Source organism: Archocentrus centrarchus, chromosome 10, assembly GCF_007364275.1.
Source record: "Archocentrus centrarchus isolate MPI-CPG fArcCen1 chromosome 10, fArcCen1, whole genome shotgun sequence".
Lineage (NCBI taxonomy): Eukaryota > Metazoa > Chordata > Actinopteri > Cichliformes > Cichlidae > Archocentrus > Archocentrus centrarchus.
Window position 1 is genome coordinate 389,518 of NC_044355.1, and position 25,217 is coordinate 414,734.

Genomic DNA, 25,217 nt, shown 5'->3' on the forward strand with positions numbered 1-25,217 from the left:
TGTTTCACAGATGGCTGCAGACACTGATGGACCTCTCCTGACCTCCGGACATACTGACAGGTTCATCGCTCCATCAGACCTGCTGCCAATGATTTTCAGTCCGGTTCTTGTGTAATTTGGTGAAATTCAGCCCGTCTCCCTGTTTTAAAATTGATGCTTTGTCATATGTAGACAACACTGATTCAGTGGGGTGGGGGTGTCAAGACTTGTGCACCATACTGTGTGTAAAGGTCGGCGCACCCGTGACTGCTCAGCTTGTGTTTTGCATGCAGGATGGAGCGGTTCTCCTGAGGGTGTCACTGGGGCTGAAGTGCAGCGGGCTGCTGTAACACACTGACGTTTGAGAGAACCACCATCGCTGAACAGAGGTGGTGGCCTATGACACCATCTACCAGCCACCTATAACACAGCCATGAGATCGCCATGAGTCAACCCCCACTCACATCTTGACCCACGTGACCTTGGGATGAGATCTGAAACGTCTTCATGAACCAGAAGAAGTCCACCTTCAGTTCAAGCACTCAGACCACCATGGTGGATGAATGTGTGTTGGATCATGTGTAGAGAATTGAAACACTCACAGAAACACGCAGACCAGCAGTTTCTAAAGAACTATATTTACATAATACTCTTGTTTTACAGAGAACCATATCAAAAGTATAAAATACTTACAAAAAAAATCCGCTGCAATATATAAAAATAACATCTATCTTCTCCAGATCATTAGGAAAGGCATACATACAAAAAAATATATTTATAGACATTTACACAGAGCCTGCCTACGACATTTAACCCCAGAAAACCCGGGAGGCAGGGCGAGGTCGGATGCTGAAGGTGGCCGGGAGATCGGCAGCGCTTTGGGTGAAAACACGAAACCAGCCCCGAGCGATCAATCAGCAACAAAAACAGCAGCATGGCCGCGCACACACACACACACACACACACACACACCACACACAACACACCACACACACACACACACACCATCTCTGAAGATGTGGAAAACAGTACAGTAGATAGGACGACCGGATCGCCACTCCACCTTAAACAGAACCGTCAGAACAATCCGATCAATGGTGGCAGTGAGAAACTGTGTGGACACAACGGAATACCACTCAAAGTCTGTGAAGACGCCGTCACTGCGTCTCCAACACGGAACAGGACCGGGAAGCATTTCTACCTGCAGGATCCACAGGTGTGTCTGAGTGTGACCGACCTGATGGACAGGTGAAGAGTTCGTTTGGGCCAAAATTAATTTCCATTTTAAAATTAAAAAAGCCTCAAATGGAAATGTTTCGTTTTATTACTTTTATTCAGTCTTTTATTGTAATCTTAAATGACAGCTGGCATGAAAGAAGGTACCGGAAATATCTCAGATGTCATTGGACAAAAAAAAAAAAAAAAGCTTGGCACATATGTTTGAACAGTTAGAGAAGAAACTAGACTTCTGAATGTCCCTGGACTCTAAAAATATCACCTGGGACAGGAAACTCTGGCCAATCAGAGGCCTTTTAGACCAATCCAGGTGAAAATAAAGTTCATGTACAAAGAAGGATATGGCCAAGGACTTTTACCTGGGAAAGTGGGGTTTCCTGAATGTTTGCCACATATGTAGCAGATTTAAAGGAGGAGGCTGTAAATGTTTAAACTGATATTTAAAAATCATTTTACTCGATTTCTGAGTGAAACTTTCACCCTCAGTCGGACAGTTTCACAACGCGTCAGACTCACAGGCCTTCAAGCAGCCACCACCCATCAGACCACACTCAGGGTAAAATGTTCTGATTAAAGGAGAAAAACAACATTAGTGACACCACAGGCTCCCGTCAGGCCAAGGTTCACCTGTTCACCTGCAGGTTAACACCAAGTACAGACGCTCCTGCTTCTCCGGCTGCTTTGTACGAGTTTAAAGGACCATTTCTCTGTTTTTTTGGTTTTTTTCAATCAAACTGAGTTGCGGAGGATTTCTGCAACCAGCTGACTGAAATTCAACAGATGAAACTCCGCTGGGAAAAAAGCTCGATCTGACTGCAGCTCATTTCCCTGAACAAAGAAAGCTCCGTTGTTAGAAATATTTAAATGTGTGTGGAGAAAAGCTTTCCACACATTTGCCTACAGTATGAAAATCAACCTGCAAAACCAGAAAAATAATGTATTCAAAGCTGTAAAAACAGAGGTATGGTCCTTTAAAAGGCAAGGACAGCGGTTCAGCGCCAAGCCACGGGTTCAGTAGTAATTGTACTGCAGCGTGTGAGTATTTTTGTGTGTGCCCACAGCGTTCGTCTCCATTTACAGACAGCGTGCAGGCGTTTAGGTTTACATTCCTGGTGGTAGAGAACCAACTTCAGAAACCAGAAAAACCAGCTGAACCAGAAAAACTTCAGGTAGCTTCATTAAAGTCAGGAAACCTTCGGGCAAAGGGTCACAAACATGTTTAACACAAAGGAAAATAAAACCAGGCCTCGACCTCCTGGTTTCAATTCCTTTAAAAGCAGCTGATCCAGACTCAGCTCCTGGGTGGGGGAAACGGGAGAAAAATTTACGGTTTGAGCATCAGAGTTTTTCAGGCTCTGATCCGAATCCCATCCAGACCCACGGAGCTCTCAGAGCATCACTCAGCTCTCATTCTGTCCATCAGCAGATATACGGTGATGTTTATCACACAACACGAGGTGGAAGCAAAGAGAACAACCACACAGCAGTGAATGTCTGGCCCACATCGGGCTCTGTGTTAGACCGTCAGCCACAGGCTCACCGTCAAAGGCCAAACATCACTGCCTACATTTGTGCCAGTTAGCCCAGATTAGTTCCAAATAAGATCACTATCTGAGCTGACAGGACCTGGAATTCCCTGCAGGGACTACAGATCTGATCTGGGAAGGCCTGTGTTTCTGGAGCAGGAGGAACTGGAAAAGGCTGAGAGACAATAACTACAGTCCAATAGCATCACGTTAAACCTGGCTCTTCACTTCTGGCCCATGTTTGTCAGGGCCGCACCAAAATCTGCCCAGATTAGGCCCAAACATGCCTGCTGGGTGGTCATTTTATCCCAGTTAAATCTGGCAAGGCTGCATTTTAGTGAAATGTTTGAGTGATGTCAGAAAGAACAGCTTTTTTTGTGAGGCCAAAGCTTGGCAGGTCAGTGTGGCCCTTCAGAGACCACAGCAGCTTAAAATGAAGTGGCGGCCATTTACATGAATATGAAGAATGAACTTAATCTGCTGATTTTTTCCTCCGTAAAAACCCAAAAACCCGGTTTTATTCCTTTGGCAGCACTTCTTCGTATCAGTGCACCCATGACGGGAAACTGATCGCAGGACTGTGAGGGTCAATTTGTGACGTTTTTACTTTTGGATTCACTTTGAGGACTTTTCTACCAGGAGCGTTTAATCTGACAGATTTCTGAATGGAGCCTCGTGTTTCCCCACCCACAGGTTTCACCTTCGAGGACCACACGGGGACCACACGGGGACATTTCACGATGATTTTCACTCAAAACGACAACACGATCAGTTTCATAGTGGACAATCCCATCGCTTTTATTTTGGAAGTTCAGTCACTGCCCTGGCCCTTCCTGCCGTGTTTTCCACAGGCTCACTTGCTCATTCAGCTGCTTTCCAGAGAGTCCGTCATCTCGCCGTCATACGGATCCTTGTGGACCGCAGATGGTGCTCTTCTCTGGAGCTGTGGTGAGCTGGCAGGTTACTGCAACCAGAACCTAAAGCAGGTATGATGACCTTACCACGACTCCAGAGTAGGACGACCAGCTGTGGTCCAAGATGGAGGAGCTGGAGTTCAGAGAGATGAGGAACTTCCTGGAGAGGCAGCTGGTTATTGATTTAATGATGAAAGTGCGGGCGCTCCTGCCCATGAATTCAGTCTGACCTGTGGGAAACACCGGAGAGCAGCTCAGCTGCTCTGATCAGCTGACTCAGCTGACCCCAGTGCCTCTGAGCAAGAACATGGCTGCATACAGACACTCCGAATACTTCGCGTTTCTTCATCGCGCTGCAACTATTCGGTGGCCAGTTTGTGCGTGTGTGGTGCTGACAGATTTCTCTGACAGTTGAGAACGTGACACAGCCACCAGCCTCCTGCATTTACAGCAGGCCAGCGGCTAACGCTAACACACCAACCTCCCGTCTGAAAAAAGAAATTAATCCTTTAGACATGGTGGCAGCAGGATTTGGTTGGTGGCTCACTCTGCAAGCTTCGTGTGTGTGAGACTAGTGGTGGTTGGCGAGCAGTTCGTCAAGGTCGGCCATCCATTCCTGCGCGCTCTGTCCCTTCAGCAGTGAGTCCACCAGCTCACTCTCGGCAGGAAAACTCCCTGAAGCCACGTTGTATCCAAATGACACCTGCTGCTGACTGACTGTCCGGCTCACCTGGTATCCTTGGTTACACTGTAGTCCCTGGCGGCCATTGCCTTGTGGCTGTCCGAATGCTGCTAGGTCGGGGAGGACAGCCTGGTTCTGGGGGGCCTGCTGCTGCTGAGCCTGCTGCTGATTGGCCATTGGCTGGCCCAGACTTTGAGGGTTGGGCGGCGGCCTCTGCTGGGCAGCTGTTATGTTTGTCTGCATCATTTGTTGTCCAGGATTAAGACCTCCCATTGGACGTCCAGTGGGGTTGGCGCCAAAGGTGCCAGATGGCATCTTGGGAATGCAAGGCTGCTGCTGCATGTGGAAGGCATTGGGGGGGTTGCTGAAGGCATTGGGGGTCAGGCCTGTGTTACTGGAAGGTGGCTGGTTGGCAAGCTGCTGCTGCCAGGTGGTGCTCTGGCTGCCTGGAATGTTGCCCCCCATGTTGCCTTGCATGGAGGCCGGCAGGCGGGCGGCAGCTGCCATATGCTGCTGCTTCAACATGGCGGCACTGGTGGGTGTTTTTAGGTGCTGCTGCTGAGCCAAGTGGTTCTGCCTGAAGGGGGCGGTCATGGTGTTTAGAGGCTGGCGCTGCAGGCTGGGCTGTTGCGGTGGGTGGGCTGTGTGGTTGGGGTGAATGTTCATGTTGTTGTAGAGGACGTCCACGCCGCCCCCGCCACCCCCACAGGACGGCAGACTGATGTCAGCTTGACTTGCTGGCGGGGGAGGTGCTCCACCACCTGCTGGTCCACCACCCTGACCCATGTTCATGCTTATCATGCCTTGGTTCTGAGGGAACATACGGGACCCAGGGGCAGGGCCTCCCATGGAGCTGACGCCGCCCATTGGCTGAGAGGAAGCTGAACAAAAACAAAGAAAACACCAAATTAATCAAATTTCTACAGGATCCGCTAAGAATCCGCTGATGAAAATCTGACAGTAACAGCAGTGAGTGCACTGAAACGCTCAGAACGATCAGATTTGTAACCTTGATAATGGATACTGAGTTAGAGGTTTAATGTGAGATCTCTGCAGCTTTGAGCTGCTGCAGCTCAACAGCTACTTTCATTTCCCATTCAAATGAGCGGTGAGCAGCATTTACACATTCAGACAACAAAAGGCTGAACCACGGAAACCAAACTCACTGAGGCTCGCTTGTCCTGATGGACTCACAGCTGCTGTGACACGTTAACATAAACACATTTTAAGATATTTGTGATAAATTTCTTTTGTCTTTTAATGTAAACTTCAAATGAAGGAGAGAAACCTGTTAAAGTGTTTTTATTTCCACATGGAAACTCTTTTTTGGAGAGCAGACGGTCACAAAACCTCAGCTCGGCTGGTTTCCCCGATCCCGGCTGTTCTCTGCTGGCACATTTTAGATTCCATTGCTTACTTTTGTGTGCCAACTTTTGGTAGGGATACATTTTTAATGGGAGTTGTCCTAAGACCGGAAAACTCAAACTTTGGTCCCATCTCTCAGCACTTTTATCCTCTTTCATCCCGTGTAACTCTGACCACGATAGGACAGATCCTTTAAATACTCATTTCTACTTTTCATAACAGTCACAGAAAGGTTTGTGCACTCAAAATATTCTACTTCCTGTTATTAAGTGTTTTTCTATATTTAATCATTATGTTGTGTGTTAGAATTTATTCTCTTTTTTGCTGATGCTATTTAAATGAAGTTATTCCCTATAAGCCGGGTAATAATAAACCAGCTTTTTCAGGCTTGCCTGGTTTCTGATTCAACATGCTAAAGCTTTCAGTTCCTGTTCCAAACTGAATCCCAGGACAGTTTCTCATCCTGTTCAGGACAGTTTCATCTGCTTGAAAAGAACAAACTGTAACAAAGTGATGTGCAATATTCTCTTTCAATTAATAACATGGCTTAAAAAAAAAAAAAAAAAAAAAAAAAAACAGCATATTCTTCGACCACGATTATGCCGAAAACGTTCAGATGAAGAGGAGAGAATATGCTCCTGTGAAGAAAGCGCTTAAAGAGAAGGCCATCCGGTTCCAAACCCCGCTGACCAAAATGCGCGTGCACTTTGATTCAGGTATGGCTATTTATAACAGCGCAGAGGAGGCTGCGGTGGATTTAAGACGACGTGGACTCGCGGTGGGCCCGGTGTCTGCAAGCAAATCCAAAGTCATTACAGCGGAGATGATCAACAATCTTCTGCCAATGAATATGGTGGGGGGGGCGACGCGCTGGCAGCGCACCCGGCATACGAGGAGAGAACGCACGGGAGAGGGCTAAAGGTGTTTCAGCGACCAGGAGGAGAGTGCGTCACTACGGATGAATGATTTGTTCCCTGTGTCCTCCCGTCAAAGAAGACATTTGATCACGTTATGGGAGAGCTTAGGACTAGTTGATTATTACTGTCTAGAGCACTGCTGGGTGTTTTTTTTCTCCCACAGGAGGATCGAGAGGACTGTGACCCCTTCAAAAACAAGAGTGTTGATGGAGCGATGCAGGTGACTCGGAAATTAATTACTTTAGTTTCCTTTTCTTTAAGTAGGGCGACTAAGTAGGGGCCCCCACATAGTGGCAGCTCCCCTACATTAAGAGGAAGTAAGAGATCCTCTTAATTGGAAGACCTGTTCATCGTCATGACAAGTTCAGTCATTGTGTATTATTGTATTTGGTTGTTTTGAGGGCTGGGAGTGTTGTTACGCAGGTACAAGGAACCATGCTAATAGTGTGTAGAAGGTATGCAGTATTATAATATTCAGTCTCTAAATGTGAATGGTTTAAAAAACCCTATTAAGAGAAGCAGGGTCATCTCAAGTTAAAACGAGGAGCGGGTTGACATTGGTTTCTTGCAAGAAACACATTTGTCAAATGAAGAACATGAGAAACTAAAGAAAAGGGTTATAAAAACACATATTTTGCATCCCATAGATCTGGTAAAAAGAGAGGGGTAGCCATTTCTTATAATCAAATAAGAGCAGGTTTTGATCTTACGGCTGAACATAAGGATAAAGAGGCAGATTTGTGTTGTTAAAGGGGAAATTAGAACAAGAAGAGGGTAATTTTATGTAATGTTAGCACCCCCTGGTAGCAGTATATATGTCCTTCAAGGAAGTATTTAGCCTTATGCTGAAAGGCAAGCTGGGGTATGTAATATGTGCAGGGCGATTGTAATTTGCTTTTTATTACCCAAAACTGTGATACAACCAGCCATGAACGACGGAAAACTCACTTGGAAAAGCATTTTAAAAAAATTCTGCAAGAACTGGCACTCGTTGATATATGGAGATATACTCATAAACATGATCGGGAATTTACCTTCTATTCAACTAGACATAAAATACATACGAGAATTGATTATTTTTTTATGTTCAGTAAGGATCTCCATATAGTAAAGGACTGCATGATTGGACAAAGAGACATCTCTGATCATTCGGGTTTAACTATGAAAATTAGTTTAATCAAAAGCCCTAAAAACACTTTATGGAGGCTTAACACAAGTTTATTAAATAGTACCTCATTTAAAGCGGAAATGGCAGAGGAACTGAAAGTCTACTTGGAACTTAATGATAATGGAGCAGTTAGCCCTACAATCCTATGGGATACAGCTAAAGCATATATTAGGGGCAAAATTTTATTGCAAATGTGCCAATCTGAAGAAGATCAGAGCAAAAAAACTATCAGATCTGCAGGAAAATTTGAAAAGATTGGAACAGATGCATTCGATTAATAGAAATCCCTCACTGTTGGAACAAATGAGGCCTGTTAAACAGGAGATTCACAAAATTCTAAATGAAGAAATTGAAAAAAAACTCAAATATACGAGACAAAGATACTATGAGGCAGGGCCTAAAGCTTCCAAGCTGCTGTCATGGAAACTTAGGAACAACAGGCGGAAAACACAATTTACAAAGTTCGAGACATAAAGACAAATGAGATGACTACTGAGATGTAAACTGGAAGAAATTCAGAGTTCATTTGAAGAATATTATGCAGCTTTATACACTCAGCCAGGCAAAGTAGATGATCATATAATTCAAAAATTCCTTACTTCATTGGATCTCCCATCCATAGGGAAAGAACAAAATGATAAATTAATGGCAGAAATATCAGTCGAGGAAATTGACCAGGGAATATCAAATCTTAGGACCAACAAATCACCAGGCTGTGATGGATTCCCTCCAGAGTGGTATAAGGGAATGAGGGGACCCTTACTCCCATTATTAATGGCTTCTTTTAACCATACTCTGAGAGGTGGTGCCCTCCCACCATCATGGCGGGAAGCATTTATATCGGTCATACCAAAAGTGGGGAAGGACAAAACAGACCCTAAAGGATACAGACCAATTAGTGTGTTAAATATAGATTACAAATTATATGCTGCAATTTTAGCTAAGAGATTGAGTATCTTGATGCCTTCTCTGATAGATGAGGATCAGACGGGTTTCATTGGTAATAGACAAACACATGACAGTGTAAGAAGGGCCATTCATATTATTGACCATATAACTAAAGGAAAAACAAGTGCAGTCCTTCTCAGCCTAGATGCCGAGAAGGCGTATGATACGGTTGGATGGGAGTTCCTGTTTCAGGTAATGAGGAGATTTGGGTTAAGCGAGAGATTTGTTCAATGTATAAAAATGATTTACTCTTCCCCAACAGCAAGAATTAAAATTAATGGAAGCCTTTCAAATCGAATAGCACTACAACGAGGATGTAGGCAGGGCTGTCCATTAAGCCCACTACTGTTTAACCTCTTTATTGAGCCATTGGCTCAGGCTATCAGAGAGGAGACAGGGCTGGAGGGGGTGACAATAGGGGCTGTGGAAAACAAAATATGTCTTTACGCAGATGATGTCTTGGTGACAATTAAAAACCCTGAATCTGGTATCCCACTGCTTATGAACATCCTGGAATCTTATGGTAGACTTTCCGGTTATAGACTCAACATACAAAAGACTCAAGTCATGACATTTTCTTTTGTCCCCTCAAAACAATTAACAGCTAGCTATCGATTCAATTGGCACCAACCACAAATAGAGTATTTGGGTGTTTTATTAACAAAAAATCTCGCTCAATTATACGATGTTAATTACAAATGGATAAATAAGAAAATATATGAGGACCTGGATAGGTGGAGCCTGCTTCCCCTCGACCTCGGCAGCAGAATTCGAACAATAAAGATAAATGTTCTACCAAGACTGCTATATATGTTTGCAGCACTCCTGGTAGAGGTCCCGGCAAAACAATTCAGGGAGTGGGATAAGCATTTTTCAAGGTTTATATGGAGTAATAAAAGGCCAAGAGTAAGATATTCAACTCTGCAGCTGCCTGGGGAGAGGGGAGGGATGGCCCTCCCTTGCTTATTGGATTACTATTTGTCTGCCCAACTCAGACCACTAGTGTACTGGTGTAACCCAGTCTATGAGGCAAAATGGAAGGACATTGAGCTTTCCTTGCTGGACTTCCCTATACAGTCTGTTTTGGGCTGCTTGGACAGGCTACCCCAAGTATATCAGTTACAAAATCTGTGTGTAAGTTCCTCCTTGAAAAAGTGGGCAGAGGTGGTTAAAAAATTTCATCTCAGCAAGCAGATAAGGGTGTTAAGTTGGCCTGCATACCACCCTTGCTTCCTTCCAGCATTGATAGATCACAAGTTTAGAACTTGGGTAAAACAGGGAATCACCTCATTCTGTAAAATAATAGAAAACGGGGAGCTACTAAATTTTGAGGATCTGTGCCGGACTTACGAAGTGGGCAGAGAAGACTTCTATCGCTACTTACAGATCCGGAGTTTATTTGAGAGGGAAATCAAGTCCCATGATTTGGTTGTAAATCCAGGAATAATACAATTATTCATGGATGCATATGCTGCCAAGAGTACAAAAGGCATCATTGGTAAACTTTACAGAAATTTCTCATCTATGAATAGGAACTCAACAGATTATATTAGGCAACGGTGGGAAAAAGAAGCAAACATAACAATTTTACAGGAAGTCTGGGGACAAATCTGGAAGAATGCACTATCCACCACAAACTCTTTAACATGGCGTGATTTTTGCTGGAAGAATTTAATCAGATTTTTTATTACACCAAAACAGAAATCAAGAATAGGTGGCTCACAAGCTGCGTGCTGGAGGGAGTGTGGGGAGGTCTGTGCGGACTGCTTTCATGTCTTTTGGGCCTGTCCGAAGTTGAAGATGTTCTGGAACGCCATAAAGCAAGTAATCTATGAAACTCTGGGTATAACTTTAGCTTTTTCTTTTACTACTATGTACCTTGGAGAATCTCCTGAAGGTCTTAGTGTAAGCGATATATACTTGCTGAGGATATTTATGATTGCAAGCAAGAAGGCAATTACTAAATGTTGGCTCCAGCTAAGCCCTCCTACCCTGAACCTCTTCATGAATATTGTAAACCTGATTCATAACATGGAGATGCTGACTTTTTCAATACGTCTTCAAAGGGAGAAAGGAGAGAGACTCTGGGAAAAATGGCACTGTTACACGTGCAAAGGCTTGGAATAGTTAACTGGTGTGAATTGGGAGTATTTTGCCCCTCTGGTTGATTTGTAACCTGTTCCTAGTGTATATATAGAATAGTAATGTGCCTGTAAAATATGATGAATAATGTGATCGCCTGGTACCTGCCCTAGCCCTCTTGTTTGTTTGGTTGTATGTTATTTTTCTACATCAAAATAAATAATAAAGTTTAAAAAAAAAAAAAAAAAAAAAAAAAACAACAAAAGAACACGTGTATTCTCCCCAACAGCCACAAGGGGCAACAATGAGCTCATTCAGCATGAAAAGAAGCTTCAAAGGGCACAAATGTAAAACTGACATTTCAGGGGACGTGTTTGTTTTTCAGAGTCAGGAGAAACTGAGGCTGGTCTCATTAATGCCGTGTGGATACCTTTCCCACCTGTCAGTTTTCCCTCACATCTGACTCACAGGTGTAATTTCAGAAACGGCGTACCTGTAAACTGGTTGGTCGGCTGCTGTGAGTAAGGCGTCTGATTGGCCGGTGTTCCAGGCTGGTCTTGGTACTGTGGGGGGGGTCGGGTCAGGTGTCGCTGCAGCTGCTGGTCCTGCTGACGCTGCTTCTCCTGCACACACAGACAAATGTACGGAGAGGTTCGGTGTGCACTGAGACCTTTAAACGCATACACAAACCTATAAATGTGCACAGTTTTTACATGTGTACATAAATATGTGAGATTTCTAAATGTAAAAAAATCAATTGTGTGTAATTGTGTGAGGTTTGAAGCTGCTTCTACTTAAATGAACTGGTATTTGTGAATGTGTACACACATTTTTGACTGGAGAAAACTTAACATGGATGGATGGAGTGTTACTGCAGCATCTGAAGCTTAAGATTCGTGGCAGCTGTGCGGTGTTGGTCGGATCACACTGTTTTTGCTTTCTCACAGCAGTTATTGCATGTTTAATTCATCATAATGTGGCTGCCCCAGGTTCTCTTTTCTGTGGGTATACAGGTCCCTCTAGTGTCTCAGGTGAAGAGTGCAATGACAGAATAACCCTGTCATTACACCGACTGACCCCTCAGTGTCACAACAGGACTGAAATCCTTTCTTTGTCTTGTTGGGGTCTGTCAGATACCCGAGCTTAAAGAGGATGAACCACCTGCAGGTGAGTCGTACCTGTTCGGCCATTAGCTGCTGTCTCTGCATGAACTGCTGCTGCTTCTGCTGCTCCAGGATCTGCTGCTGTTGTTTCCGTGCCGCCGCTGCCGCAACCTGACTGTTCAGGTACGCTGCATTACCATGGTTACCTGCCATGCCATTGTTTCCTGGTTTGGAGGCCATGGTATTGGCAGGGCCCGGGCCATGGGGAGGAGCGGAGTAAGTGCTCTGGTCCTGGAGATGAAATTTTTTGTTACTGAATAAGCAGTGAAGCAACATTTTTTCCAGCTGACTCGTGTGTGACTTTGGTTCAGGCAGTTTTTCATGACTTGTGTTCAATCTGCTGGATTAAGAAGACACCAGTATACATCCACAGGTGCTGTCGCACAAAAGGTTAAACCAGAACAACTCACAGATTACCTGCTGCAAGCTTCTCTATTCATTTAATAACTTAAACCATCTGTCGAGTGATTGTTTAACACAGAAACTGCTCCAGAATTGTTTTTAAACCTCCTGATTTCAGCTCTTTAAAGTGGATCTTATGTTACAGCTTGTAGAGCACCTTATAAACGACTGTGTGGAGGAGAGCCTGGAGCAGGTGACCCGGAGTCAAAAGCTGAGATTTTTCCTCGTCAGGTCGGGTGTATTGAGCACTATTTTATGCAATAATAGTCTCATTCCCCAAGCACATCCATCCAGTTTACACCATAACAGGTTATTACATGCACAACATGGTAAATGGACTGGTTCTTATATAGCACTTTTTTACTCTTCTACTCAAAGCTCTTTATACAACACGCCTCATTCAATCACTCAAGTGCTTTCTAACACGCATCAGGAGCAACTCAGGGTTCAGGATCTTTACAAAGGATACTCTGGCATGCAGACTGGAGCAGGGAATCGAACCACCATCCTTCCAATTAGGAGGTGACCTGCTTGGGAAACCTAATAGCTGTTCGTATACTTCTGGCAACAATTATAAAATTATATTAGTTGTGAAGTGCAGTTTCTCAGCTTTCAGAAACAGTTTCAATTTTTCTGATAGGACAAAGAGGCACGTAATTACGATAATTCAAAGATCCTATGATCAGCCGCCTCAGTGCTTGGTGTTAGCCAGCTGTTCACGGCTAGTAGGGGCAGGTAATGGATGCTTCAGAGGCGATCACCCGGCAGTATAGAGTTAAAATATGTATGCTGTGTGCACGTTTCAGATGGCTCTCTTGTTGCAAAACTACCTCTGCAAACTGTCGGTCTGGGGATTCACCCGAGCCTCCCAGAGGTTTCCGTGCCTCCAGTTTCTTGCTGTCTGGTTTTAAAAATTGCAGGGTTGATTCTGGGTTGATATGGGGTGGCTGTAGCTCAGTAGGTAGAGCAGGTCACCTACTGATCGGAAGGTCAGCGGTTCAATTCCTGGCTACTCCAGGATACATGCCAATGTATCCTTGGGCAAGATACTTAACCCCAAGTTGCTCTCCGACCTTCCTGTCGGAGTATGAATGTGTGTGAATGTTAGTTAATTAAAAAAGCACTTAGCTTAGTAGAAACATGGAAGTGCTTGTATGAATGTGAGTGCATGGGTAAATGTAAAACATGTTGTGTAAGCGCTTTGAGTGCGCTGAGTAGAAAAGCGCTATATAAGAGCTAGTCCATTTACCATTTACCATTCTGGTGAAGGAGTCGCTCTCATGACTAGGGATGGCACGATACCACTTTTTTATGCCCGATGCCGATACAAATCCGATCTTTTTTGTATTATTATTTTTTAAAAATTGTTTTTAAATGCCTGGATCAATTTTAGGTAAGTCAACAGTCTCTCACACAACAAAATCAAAATCTTTTAGTTGTCCCACATACAAGACTAAGGACCAGGGGGGCAGAGCTTTTCAGGTAGTGGCACCAAAGCTCTGGAACTGTTTACCACTCCAGCTCCTTTTGGTTGACTCTGTGGCATCTTTTAAAAAACAGCTGAAAACTTTTCTGTTTAACCAGACTTGCTGTTGACTTTACTGTTATTCTTTTTCTTTTAATATGGTAATGTTACATTTTAACATGGTGTTTTATCTGTTTTTTTTTTTTTTGGACATTGTGTTTTAATTATTGTACAGCACTTTGTGACTTTTTGTCTGTGTAAAGCACTATATAAATAAACTTTACTTACTTAGAACAATCGCTCTATCACCTGAATCCTGTTGGTGGTGATGGATTGGCTTATGGTATGTTGCAAATTTCATTAGGGCTGCAACTATTGATTATTTTAGCAATCGAGTATTCTACTGATTATTCCATCGATTACCCGAGTAACTGGATAAGAAATACTTTTTTCGTATTAACAGTTCATCTGCATATTTTAACTTCTGTACTGCATTTTTTTCTCTGTGTGAAACAAATAGGGTGGATGGAGCAGCTACAAAGTTCTCTTTTCTTCACCTACTGATCAGTTGATCAGAATCAGAATCAGAATCAGAAGGTTTTATTGCCATATGGGTGAACAGGTTCACAGCATTAGGAAATTGCTGCGGTACTTCGTGCTTACAGAAAAAAACAAATAAGTATAAAAACTATAAGACAATATACAAGTATACAAATTGCAAATATACAGAGATATTAGAGCTATAACTATAGCACAATATTACAAAATTACAAAATTTTGTAATATAGTTGTAATAATAGTTGATTCATGAAGGACCTCCAGCTGTTTCCCAGTAAAGGTTTAATTGAGGTTGCAGAGGGAAAAGCTTCATTTGGACGCTAGAAAAACATTTAGTCCGCTCCATCTGAGCTCACCGGCCCCGCCTCTTTGCGCTTGTGCAGACTGACTGCACGTAAAACAGCTGACTGCTGCTGTTGTGTTATCACTGTTTATGTTGAAAAACTGGGGGCTGCGTGAGCATAATCTTGTAATGCTTTATATTCACAAGCATTCTCCTAAATACGTTTCTACTGCAGGTCTATATTTAGTCACTAATCAGGGATTAAAGTATCAAAAATATTTTGACGGGGAACGGGTCCTTCCGGTACCGGACGATCACTAGTGCTAATAGCTGCGCTTGCTAGCAGTATGTCCGGGAGCTGACGTAGAGGAAAAAAACAGCTGAAAGTCTCAGCACAGCGAGCACAACACACAAACACGCAGAGAGCGGTGGAGATGTGGAAAAACATTTCAGCGATGATCCACTCAGTGTTAAAGGGAATCTGTCGCAACAACGGAGAACTTCATAGAACGGCGGTTTTCAAAGTGTGAGGCGCGCCTCCCCTAGGGGGCGCCAGAGCACTTTAGGGGAGGCGCGGTGCGAGGGAAAAAATAAACCGGGAAAAGAAGCTATCTGCTTGCTGTCTACTGATGTGAGAGAAAGAATGGACACATTTTTAGTACAGAAAAAGGCAGGGGAGACAAGCTCTGGCATAAGTAGAAAAATGAAAAAAGGGCGTATTTGCCATACAAAGGCCCTGATAAAATAATTAAAATGGGAGGAAATGTTTTAAAATGTTCATGCGTTAAATTTCATTCAGATAAAGTGTCATTTTAAAAGATGAGATGGTTCTAAAATAAAAGCAATTAGAAGGTGTTTTGTAGTGGCATTTGTTTGTGTGTGGGTTGATTATTTGGGGGGGGGGGGGGGGGGGGGGCGCAGCAGGCATTGTGCTCCTTGGAGGGGGGCTCACCCTTTCATACTTTGAAAACCCCTGTCATAGAATCTGAGGGTTTTTTCTAACTCCTGATCCACTCCATTCCAGTAGGTGGCGGTAATGCAGCTCTAAGCTGATTTGTTCAACCGCAGACCCACAAGAAGAAGACAACATCCGAAAACTGTAATACAGCTAATGTGGGTCGGATCGGATTGCATTTTTTATTTCTTTCCGATATCCGATCCAGTAATTTAGGCCAGTATCGGACCCGATACCGATACTGAATATCGGATCGGCGCATCCCTACTCATGACTCAACTAGTGACGACACTCCCTGGCCAATCAGTGGCATGCTGTTCTTCCGCGTCACATTTTTATTTCGCCTCGGATTACTTGGAACCCTGGCTGAGTGGGTACTAAAAAAGTACCTGGTTCTAAGGTTGGGTGATATGGACCAAAAGTAATATCTTGATATTTTTTTAGCTGAATGGCGATATACGATATATATCTCAATATATTTTCTTCCCAAAGGTATAAACAAAAAGGCCCTTCAGAGTCAAAGCTAAATGTCACACATTCAGCTGTAGATATACATGAGAAATTGCCCAAAAATCAACTATTGGCATATTTAAATAATAATGCTCCTAAAATAAATTAATGCTTTTTTCCTCTATAAAAAGACTCACAGCTGTGCTATAAAAATGTAAATAGAAAAAATACAGAACAAAAATATCAAAAGGCTGACTGATTCTTTACAAAGCCAGTCTGGTGAAGTCTACTTCACCGGAAAGTACTTCCTCCTGTGTGTACTCCTGTACATCCAGTACTGTGACAGACTGACTGAACAAAATTCCATCTGCAGGATTTTAACTATCTCAGTAAATCCATGGACATAAGCTCTGATGTATTCAATTTCAATTCAATTTTATTTATATAGCGCCAAATCACAACAAACTGTTGCCTCAAGGCGCTTTGTATTGTGGGTAAAGACCCTACAATAATACAGAGAAAACCCAACAGTCAAAACGACCCCCTATGAGCAGCACTTGGCGCCAGTGGGAAGGAAAAACTCCCTTTAACAGGAAGAAACCTCCAGCAGAACCAGGCTCAGGGAGGGGCAGTCATCTGCCGCGACCGGTTGGGCTGAGGGGAGAGAAAGACATGCTGTGGAAGAGAGCCAGAGATTAATATCAATTAATGATTAAATGCAGAGTGGGGTATAAACAAAGTAAATAATGTGAATGAGAAACAGTGCATTATGGGAACCCCCCAGCAGACTAGGCCTATAGCAGCATAACTAAGGGATGGTTCAGGGTCACCTGATCCAGCCCTAACTATAAGCTTTATCATAAAGGAAAGTTTTAAGCCTAATCTTAAAAATAGAGAGGGTGTCTGTCTCCTGAATCCAAGCTGGAAGCTGGTTCCACAGAAGAGGGGCCTGAAAGCTGAAGGCTCTGCCTCCCATTCTACTCTTAAGTATCCGAGGAACCACAAGTAAGCCAGCAGTCTGAGAGCGAAGTGCTCTGTTGGGGTGATATGGTACTGGTACTGTTCTCTTGAACAGTATAGTAGGATGGGATCTAACAAACATGTTGCTGGTTTGGAGGAAGTAACTATTGAAGTTAACTCTGAAAGATCAACTGGAGCAAAAGAGTCTAAACAAATACCAGCAGTGCTGAAAGCAGCCGAACATGAAGAATAATCTTTGAGATGGTTATGAATAATTTTTTCTCGAATGTCTAAAATTTTATTTGTAAAGAAATCCATGAAGTCACTACTAGTTAACGTGAAAGGAATACTCGGCTCTACAGAGCTCTGACTCTTTGTCAGCCTGGCTACAGTGCTGAAAACAAACCTGGGGTTGTTCTTATTTTCTTCAATTAATGATGAGTAGTAAGATGTCCTAGCTTTACGGAGGGCTTTTTTATAGCGCAACAAACTCTTTTTCCAGGCTAAATGAGCATCTTCTAATTTAGTGAGACACCATTCTCTCTCCAGCTTTCGGGTTATCTGCTTTAAGCTGTGCGCTTGTGAATTATACCACGGAGTCAGGCACTTCTGATTTGAAGCTTTCCTTTTCAGAGGAGCCACAGTATCCAAAGTTATACGCAGTGAGGATGTAAAACTATTGACGAGATAATCGACCTCACTGGGAGCAGAGTTTAGGTAGCTGCTCTGCACTGTGTTGGCACTGAAGAGCATAACAATGAAGGAATTAGATCCTTAAACTTAGTTACAGCACTTTCAGAAAGACTTCTACTGTAATTAAACTTATTCCCCACTGCTGTGTAATCCATTAAAGTAAATGTAAATGTTACTAAGAAATGATCAGACAGGAGGGGGCTTTCGGGGAATACTGTTAAGTCTTCAGTTTCTATGCCATATGTTAGGACAAGATCCAGAGTATGATTAAAGTGGTGGGTGGGCTCCTTTACATTTTGAGAGAAGCCAATTGAATCTAACAATAGATTAAATGCAGTGTTGAGGCTGTCATTCTCAGCATCTACATGGATGTTAAAATCACCCACTATAATTATTTTATCTGAACCGAGCACTAAATCAGATAAAAAGTCTGAGAAATCAGACAGAAACTCTGAGTAAGGACCAGGTGGACGATAGATAATAACAAATAAAACAGGTTTTTGATTTTCCCAATTAGGATGGACAAGACTAAGAGTCAGGCTTTCAAAAGAATGAAAACTTTGTCTGGGTCTCTGATTAAAATAAGCTGGAATTGAAGATTGCAGCTAATCCTCCTCTCGACCTGTGCTTCGAGCATTCTGACAGTTACTGTGACTCGGGGGTGTTGATTCATTTAAACTAACATATTCATCCTGCTGTAACCAGGTTTCTGTAAGGCAGAATAAATCAATACGTTGATCAATTATTAAATCATTTACTAATAGGGACTTGGAAGAGAGAGACCTAATGTTTAACAATCCACATTTAATTGTTTTATTCTTTGGTGCAGTTGATGAAGCTGTATTATTTATTGTTTTTGAATTTTTATGCTTAAATAGTTTTTTGCTGATTTTAGCTTTGTTTTTTGGTGGTCTGGGAGCAGGCACCGACTCTATGGGGATGGGGTTTTGGGGGGATGGCAGGAGGAGAGAAGCTGCAGAGAGGCGTGTAAGACTGCATCACATGTATCACAGCAACGGGTCCACACGCTCAATGCAGCGTCTGCAAGCACACGAAAAACACCGACTTCTGCTGTTACGGTCACGTGACTTACAGTACAAACCAACTTCTGCTGCTTATGGCGGCGCTCTCTTACCTGCAGCCAGGGACTCTTGGGGGTCCGGGCGATGCCAAAGTGTGCGAACGGACGCAGTACGAAGGCTGTATGTACATAAAATTCGGTGACAGCGGAGGATTTCAGGTTAACAAAACTCTCCGACGTCACCGGAAAAAAGTCGTTAAATTTGTCGCTAGTTGCTTTTGGGGAAAAAAGTCGCTGACTGGGTCTGAAAAGCCGCTAAATCTGGCAACAAAGTCACTAAGTTGGGAACACTGCCATGCGGTCGCTTCCTGCATGATTAACGGGTGAAGTGGAGAGAGGTGGGGCAGGGCGAAGCTGTGCAGAGGCAAACTGGGAGAAGAGAAAGGCGAACTGGTGAAGCTACAAGTATGAACGTAACGTGAACCAGACTATATCGATATAAACGATATTGTCTCATCTTATATCGCGTAAAGATCAATATATCGCCCAGCCCTACCTGGTACTAATGGAAATGCCTACAAACCTTGCCGAGTCGAGTCGAGTCAAGCCGCGGTGAGTAGGTACTAATGGAAACACAGCATTAGTTTCCTTGTTTTCCACTGAGGTATCGGCTCTGTCACTAGTTAGCTAAAATAAGCTAATGTACATCTGTTAGCTGCAACCAACCAACCAACTGACCCACCCACCCAGTAACATCACATTCTGTACTGGCACCACATGGCGCTACACGTGCTCTAAAAACTTATTTCTTAAATCCAGCTTCACGGACAGAGGTAATGTTTACAGAACATGTTTCATGTCCACTTTAACACAGATCAACAGGGATTTATCACCGAGTCTGATGCCATCCTAACATCTGCTCAGTAAATGGTTTGATGGGAAACGACTGGGAAGCAATGACTGTGGTCCTGGAAAGCCCTTCGAGGACCACAGAGTCAGTGTATTAAAAACATATGCAAGTTCAGATGCTATAAACTGATGATTTCAGTTGGAACAGCAGTTCTGAGATCCTCACAAAATTATAAATTCAATTTCAAATCCTAATAATTATGAACCATGAGTGATTTTAAGGGGGACTCTTTAAAGCTAGACCATATTTCTGCTCATAACCCCAGGAGGGAAACTCCTGACCCTGAGTCAAGCATCAGCCTCTGTTTAATATCAGAGGCAGAAGTTTTTATCGACACGTACCAACGTTCATCTTTTCACTGCACAGAATTAAAGGCCTGTTAGCACCCTCTTGAGGCCACAGAGGGTACATTTATCTGCTGCTGAGTAAACGGTACATCCTGAGAAGGGCGTTCCAGGAAAGGTTATTTCAGTCAGTCAGGAAGAAGTATCCTTGAAATTAGCTGGGAATGTTTATCTTTGAACAAACTGCAGACAGACAGCGGTGAAGGAACAGAGTGTCCTGTCTGCTGAGAGGAAAAGTATGAGCAGGAGCAGCTAAATTTAAATCTACAGAGGGAGAGGGAGAGGAGGGGGTATAAAAGGCTGCTTTGTGACAGCCTCCCTCCCTTCGTCCACCCCCCTGTGGGAGGGTCAGCAACCAGCTACTCGCCCCAAAGAAACACTGAGCAGCTAAACAAAAGGCCTCCCTGCTGCTGCCTGACTTCACCTGGTAGACTAATCGGGTTCTACCTGTCCATCTGTGGCATCTACCGATGATGCAGCTCCACAATAAAAACTCATTAAATGTTGATTAAATTTACCTTAACTTTACCTCAACTTTATTTAAATGTCTCAGAAGAATTAATCTGATCCATCTTAAAACAAGAAGAATTTTGAAACCATCCTCGAGCCACTTGTTGCTGTTTGAACGTGAATAATAAATGGTGCTGATCAGCTGCAGCTTCAGGCAGAACTGAGCAATTAATCAGATTTTAAGCTTTTGCTTTTTAGCTTCCTGCAACTGTAAAAAGAAGATAATGTGGATTTAAAAAAGGAATACAGTAATCCCTCACTTACCGCAGGTGTTACGTCCCAGGACCACCCGCGGTAAGTGAAAATTTGCAAAGTAGGGACGCTATATTTATTTTAATACTTATACATTATTTTAGTAGTTATACACTATTTTAAGTTTTTATAAACCCTCCCCACACACTTATACACCAAATATATACATTACTGTGCAACATGTACAGAAGAACGAGTACCACAAAAACCTGCGAAACAGCGAAAATACCGCAATAAATATTTTACACTAATATTGGTTGAAGGCCCGCGAAGTAGCGAGGGATTACTGTACTAACATAAATAACTAATATTAAAAAAAATGTCCCAGAAGAAATAATTTAAAAAAATAAATAAATAAAAATAAAAATCAGTTTTTCTAACTCAGGTCCAGGTTTTGGATCATCCTTCAGTCAGTGATGCTGTGTTTCAGTGCATGTAGATCAGGGGTCTCAAACTCCAGGCCTCGAGGGCCGATGTCCTGCAGGTTTTAGATGTGTCTCTGCTTCAACACACCTGAGTCAAATATAGAAGTCATTAGCAGGACTCTGGAGAACTTGACTGCATACTGAGGAGGTAATTCAGCCATTTGATTCAGGTGTGTTGGATCAGGGATCCATCTAAAAGCTGCAAGACACCAGCCCTTGAGGCCTGGAGTTTGAGACCCCTAATGTAGATAGATTAGATTAAATTTTATTAAACCTTTTGGGGAGTGTTCCATCAGGGAAATTAAAGATGTTGTTTCTTACCTGTGGGTGTGGTATATGCTGGCGATAGTTCACGCCACTCTTCTGTTTGAGGCGCTGCTGCTGTTGGAGCAGCGTCAGCAGGGCCTTTGGGTTCTGAGTGTTAGAGGGTCGCGGTGCTCCGGGCCCCGCCTCATAGTGTGACAGGGGTTTGGTGTTGTTGTAATTGAGCATGGCGGCTGGGGCCTGAGCTCCAGCCACCGGTGGGTGGCCGAGAGGCGGCCCTGAAGTTGAGTGACCCAGCATGTTGGGGTGCCCGGCAGATCCCGGCATGAAGTTGCCGGCCCCCGCCTTTGGAGAGGCCTTGTTGGGCTGACTGGTCATAAGCAGCTGCTTCTGGGTGTTGGGATTGAAATCCTGCGGATAAAGGGAGGGGCTTGTGGACTTGTCCATACCAAAAGCACCCCCTAGTGAGCTTTGAGAGGAGCTGGCCATCTGGGGCCACGCTGGGGGGTGGGCGTGGGCTCCCTGGCTGTGGAACTTGGCTCCTGGTTGCTGCTGTGGTTTGTGCTGCATCTGTCCGTGGAGGTGCTGGGCTCTCTGCTGTTGAGCAGCCAGCTGCTGGAGCTGCTGGGCAGGGGACAAGTCTTTGGGCCCAGGAGGGAGGTGGTGGTTGGGTGGAGGTTGGATCTGCCTGGGAGGGGCAGGCTGGGAGGGAGTAATTGCTGGAGAAGAGGCAGAGGAGGAGGCGACAGGGGAGGTGGTTGGGTGAGGAGGTGCCCCAGAGGGCGTGGATCTGACTTGGGGGGAGCCAGTACGAGAATCCTGCTCGAAGACAGCAGAAGGTGGGGAAAACTCAGACTTCACGCTCACCAAATCTGGAGGAAGTAAAACCTGGGACGACTGTCCTCCCCCACCTACTCCTGCCCCCACAGCCCCACCACCACCCTGAGTGGCTGCCAGTTCCAGAGGATCTTTGCGGTCCTCAAAGCCATCATTAAGGATGTCCTGAATGTCTTCGTAGTCCACAGGGAAGTTCAGCTCCTCCATCAGCTCCGTCCACTCCTGGTCATTCAGGTTCAGGTCAGGGAACAGGCTGTTATTGCCACCTGATGGTGGCATGATGGGCAAGATGTCATCTGGCTCCTGCTTCATCTCTTTCCGATGGAAGTCCGAACCTGGCTCCCTGCAACTGTCCGCTGACTCGCCCACAGCCCCGTGAGTCCCGTTAGAGTTGAGCGAGTTGCTGATCTCCAGCTTGGAGTCCAGGGGGGTGCCGTTGGAGGTACCGTTGTCCAGACAGGCTTTCTGGCTGGGGGGGAAGCTGTCGCTGTAACCGTTGACCTGATCTCTACCCAACGGAGAACTGGCGCTCTCCAGCTTCCTCTTCACCGTCTCCTGCAGCTGGAGTGACAAAAAGAAGCAAAACAAAGATGTTCAAATCTACTGAAGATCCTCAAACTGAAATTTTGAGTTTCACCTGGAGAAGAAAAATTAAATATATGTAAAAAGCACATTTTTAACACCACCACCTCATTTAAACAGCTCATCTGAACACCTGTGAAAATGCATACATTCATAATATTTTATCACAGTGTGAAAGGGACACTTTGGGGAGACTACTTAACCCTTTAACAGCGACAATCGGCTCCAATGCACCTTACTTGCGGCGAACAGCTGATTAACGCCAAGTGTATCACAACTGAAACGTCTGATCAAACACACTTTGAATTACCATAATTACGTTACCATTTGTCCTACTGGAAAAATTCAAACAGTTTCTGAAAGCTGAGAAATTGTGCTTCACAACCAATATAGGATTATTACAGTCAAAGTCCGCAAATGGTGGCACCTTTGAAGTTAACGGGCCCCATGGTAAATAAAGGTGTTAAGTCATCATTTCCCGAACTGTCGGGTTTTTTAAAATGGCGCGTTTGCTTCTGGTGAAGGAGTCGCTCTCATGACTCAGCTAGTGATGACACTGCCTGGCCAATCAGTGGCATGCTGTTCTTTGTTGTGACATTTTTGGATTGCTTGGAACCCTGGCTGAGTGGGTACTAAAAAAGTACCTGGTACCAGGACCTGGAAAAACCTATAAACCGTGCCAAATTGAGATCAGTACTACTGGAAACACTGCTAAAAACTGTGGTTAAGAAACAAAGAAAACCCAATGTTATTAGCAAAAGTAATATAGGTCAGAGTAGGGCTCGGGGATATGGACCCAAAATAATATCTTTTTTTTTTTTTTTTTTTTTAGCTGAATAGTGAGCTACGGCATCGATATTTTTTCTTCCCAAAAAGGTATAAACAAAAAGGCACTTCTGAGACAAAGCTACATGTCCCAAATGTCACACAGGCACTTTATTAACATTCAGCTTTAAATGTACATGAGAATTTGCTCAAAATAAACTACGGCATATTTAAATGATAATGCTCCTCAAATAAAATAAATGCTTTTTTCCTCAATAACAAGACTCACAGCTGTGCTATTAAATGTAAACAGAAAAGATACAGAGCAAAAATAGTAAAACGCTGACTGATTCTTTAAAATGTCAGTCTGCAGTGAAGTAGACTTCAAGTGCTTCTGTACATCTAGTACTCTGTGCAAATAACAAAACATGTAAATGGACTGAATGAACAAAATTCCATCCTTCAGTCAGTAGGATTCTAGCCAGCTCAGTAAATCCATAGACATATGCGCTGACGTACACAGTAACGGGCCCACCCACTCAATGCGGCGTCTGTGTATCCGCCGGCTGCATCACGAGCACACGAAAAGACCCACTTCTGGTATTAAGGTCACGTGACTTACAGTACAACCCAACTCCTGCTACGGAGTTGCGGTATGGCGGCGCACTCTTGCCACCAGCCAAGGACTCTGGGGGTTCAGGCAATGCCAGAGTGTACGAACGGATGCACTATGAAGGCTGTATGTATAAAAAAGATGGCTGCAGAGGAGGATTTCAGGTTTCCAAAACTGTCCAAGTCGCCAACGTCACCGGAAACAGTTGCTAAATTTGTCGATCGTCGCTTTTTGAAAAAAAAAAAAAAAAAAAAAAAAAAAAGTTGCTGGGGGGGGGGTCTGAAAGCCGCTAAATCTAGCGACAAAATCGCTAAGTTGGCAACACTGCCGTGCTGTCGCTTTCTTCACGATTTACGGGTTGAAGTGGAGAGAGGCGGGGCAATGTGAAGCTGTGCAGAAACAAACTGGGAGAAGAGAAGGTGAACTGGTAGATCTACATGTACGACTGTAATGTGACAGACTATATCGATATAAAGGATATTGTCTCATCTTTGAGTCAGCCCCACAGTAGCCCGACCCCCCCCCCCACTCGCCTCCGCTGGCTCCCCTGTCCATCCCTCCCCACCCTAGTGCTCCCATGCTATATGCCCTGCCCTGTCGCAGAGGTTTTTGTAACCTTATACTGTGTATGTGTGAATGTATACAAAGTATGAGATGATTTTTTTCCTCACTCATCATGTTTTCACTATTGTTTCTGTCTTTTTAATGGCAGCGCCTCCAGAAGGGGGGCAGCATGGCCACAGTTCACCTATCTCCCCATGTTTGTTCTGTTTGTCTTCTTGGATGGGTGTTCTGTTAACTGTAATTTCCCCATTGTGGGATCACTAAAGTATCATCATCATCATCATCATCTATCGTGTATGAAATATATCTATATTTCTTAAAAAACTCAATATATCGCCCAGCCCTAGGTCGGATCATTTGAAGGCCAAGGTAATGGGCAAGTAC

General features: G+C 43.9%; 1 protein-coding gene across 4 annotated transcripts in view; it reads right to left on the reverse strand.

The window, feature by feature from the left end:
* Positions 1-582: 582 nt before the first annotated feature.
* The window catches only part of maml1 (mastermind-like transcriptional coactivator 1), a 41,571-nt gene continuing 16,936 nt past the window's right edge, over positions 583-25,217 (reverse strand). For 3 of the 4 annotated variants that reach the window (XM_030738677.1, XM_030738676.1, XM_030738674.1), the window contains 4 exons: positions 21,530-22,870; positions 11,996-12,211; positions 11,311-11,440; positions 586-5,218 (listed from right to left, as the gene is read on the reverse strand). In XM_030738677.1, coding sequence (XP_030594537.1) covers positions 4,227-5,218; positions 11,311-11,440; positions 11,996-12,211; positions 21,530-22,870 — 2,679 coding nt within the window. In that variant the 3' untranslated portion in view covers positions 586-4,226. Of the gene's footprint in view, positions 5,219-11,310; positions 11,441-11,995; positions 12,212-21,529; positions 22,871-25,217 lie in introns of all 4 variants that reach the window. The other variant, XM_030738678.1, reaches the window with a different exon arrangement.